Source organism: Labrus bergylta, chromosome 8, assembly GCF_963930695.1.
Source record: "Labrus bergylta chromosome 8, fLabBer1.1, whole genome shotgun sequence".
NCBI classification, from domain to species: domain Eukaryota; kingdom Metazoa; phylum Chordata; class Actinopteri; order Labriformes; family Labridae; genus Labrus; species Labrus bergylta.
This window is the reverse complement of record NC_089202.1, coordinates 30,843,238-30,845,525: the sequence shown is the minus strand read 5'-3', so window position 1 is coordinate 30,845,525 and position 2,288 is coordinate 30,843,238. Positions and strand designations below refer to the sequence as shown.

Here is a 2,288-nt window from a genome sequence, read left to right as displayed (position 1 = left end):
GCTGTCTTCTTGTCTACCTGTCTGTCAGGTGTGTGTTGTTCCTACCAGTCTGTCTCGTGTGTCTGCAGGACATCTTGGAGAACGACAGCATCACTCTGGATTGGATGTTCAAATATTCTCTTATTAACGACATCGTTAAGGTGCGTCTCTGTTTTCATAGATCATTTGTTTTCTTGCTCTTAGTTCATGTGATTCAGTTTTGCGTCACTACTCTCTCTCTCTCTCCCCCTCTCTCTCCTCTCCCTCTCTCTCTTTCTCTCTCTCCCCCCTCTCTCCCGCTCTGTGTCTCTCTCTCTGTGTCCCTCTCTCTCTCCCTCCCCTCCCCCTCTCTCCCTCTCTCTCTCCCCCCCCCCCCTCTCTCTCTCTCTGTGTCTCTCTCTCCTCTCCCCCCTCTCTCCCTCTCTCTCTCTCCCTCCCCTCCCCCTTCTCTCCCTCTCTCTCTCTCTCCCCCCCCACTCTCTCTCTCTCTCCTCTCTCTCTCTCTCTCCTCCCCTCCCCCTCTCTCCCTCTCTCTCTCTCCCCCCCCCCTCTCTCTCTGCAGGGCATGGTGTTCTGCACAATAGCGTCATCGTCTCTCACGGGAAACTGAAGTCGTCTAACTGTGTGGTCGATAACCGCTTCGTCCTGAAGATCACGGACTACGGTTTGTCCAGCTTCAGATCGGACAGCGACTCAGGAAAAGATGCTCATGCATACTACGCACGTGAGTTCACTACCCTGCAAGCGTTTTATACATTTAACTGCAGCGTCTTTATGTCTGATTTACACATCCACACGTCAGGTATCTACAATATCGATTGCTGTTTCAGTGAAAGTCCAAGGCAGCTCATATCTGGTCATTTCTTGATTTCAAATACCATTAACTTCTGGAAAACTTCTGCAATCTTGAACTCCTGCAAATCCATCTCTGTTTGAAGGAATTACAAATTTGCAGGCAGATAAAATTCTCCTTAAATATGTAAAAGGTTTTGGCAGCATGTGCACCAATCAGACCTCTCAGGTGGTGACTCTGCACAGGTGGATGGTGTCAGCCAATATACACACAAACACACTCACAGATCACTCCCCAAAAGTGAGACATTAACTCACTGCAGCTGAGTTCCTCTCTTCATACTTACCTGTCTCACCGGTTGTTTGTGCGCTCACCCTGCAGAGAGGCTGTGGATGGCTCCGGAGCTGCTCAGGATGGATGCTCCTCCTCCTCAGGGCACGCAGAAAGGAGACGTGTACAGCTTTGGCATCATCCTCCAGGAGGTGGCGCTGCGCAGAGGAGCCTTCTACCTGGAGGGAGAACCGCTGAGCCCGAAAGGTGGGACACAAAGAGTCATAGATGTTTTTTACAGGTTTATTTTTGCCTTTATTTTAGAGACAGGACAGTGGATAGAGTCAGAAATCAGAAAGGAGCCACAGGTGGGATTCAAACCCTGGGGCCGCCCGATCAGAGGACTTTCTCTGTCTTTCTCTTTGGCGGTCTGTAAAGCATCGTTAAGACCCGTCTCAAATCCAGAATATGGGATTCACCCTGAAGTCAGAAAGTTGCATTCAAACATTTTCATCAAACGTTTGCAGCATCCCGTCTCAGAGAAATAATCATGAAGACATTCACTGAGTAGCAGAGTGATGATTCCCCGCCAGCCTCACCGTCATACTTTGTCATTGTGTTGATTGAGAGCCCCCTGGTGGCGGAATATATATACTGCCTTTAAATCAGGGTCGCCTGAAATGTAAAATAACTGATCAATAAAAGATATGTATCGTAGCCTTCTGCCTTAATTAAGCTAGTTTAGCGTGGGCTTGATCGTCCGAGGTCTTTCAAATCTGAACTGATTTTTTTAAATGTGGGAGAACACAGACATGAGAACAGTCTCGACCGATTTCAACTGAACGCACAAACGAGACGATCCAGCCTGGCAGCGAGACCACACACCTGCTGTTTGTAGGAACGATTCCACAGACACCAGATCTCACAGAAACTTCAGAAGAGAAACAAAAATGGAGGACGATCTACCTCGTCCGCTGGCTGTCCTGGTGTGCGTTCTGTTTGTAGCAAAAAACAAAAAAATGGAGGAAAAGGAAAACTGGCTCGGGGCTGTCATGTTTGTGAGCTTTAAGTTTTGCAACATCCGGATGATGACACTTCCTGGTCTCGCTCTCATTGGCTGCTGGTATCTCGTCGGAGGCAGCTCGAGCTGCACTAATGCCTTAATTTAAGACCTTCATTAATCTCGATTAAACTATTTGATGCCGACAGCCGAACTTCTTATAAATGAATAAAAAGTCAAAATGCA

The 2,288-nt window shown here is 47.9% G+C and overlaps 1 protein-coding gene across 1 annotated transcript in view; it reads left to right on the top strand.

The window, feature by feature from the left end:
- Positions 1–2,288, top strand: part of LOC110003331 (atrial natriuretic peptide receptor 1-like) — a 93,021-nt gene that overhangs the window by 77,012 nt on the left and 13,721 nt on the right. Inside the window, exons 5-6 of the mRNA XM_065957956.1 lie at positions 542–703; positions 1,154–1,309. Of these exons, the coding sequence (XP_065814028.1) occupies positions 542–703; positions 1,154–1,309 (318 nt within the window). The remainder of the gene's footprint in view (positions 1–541; positions 704–1,153; positions 1,310–2,288) is intronic.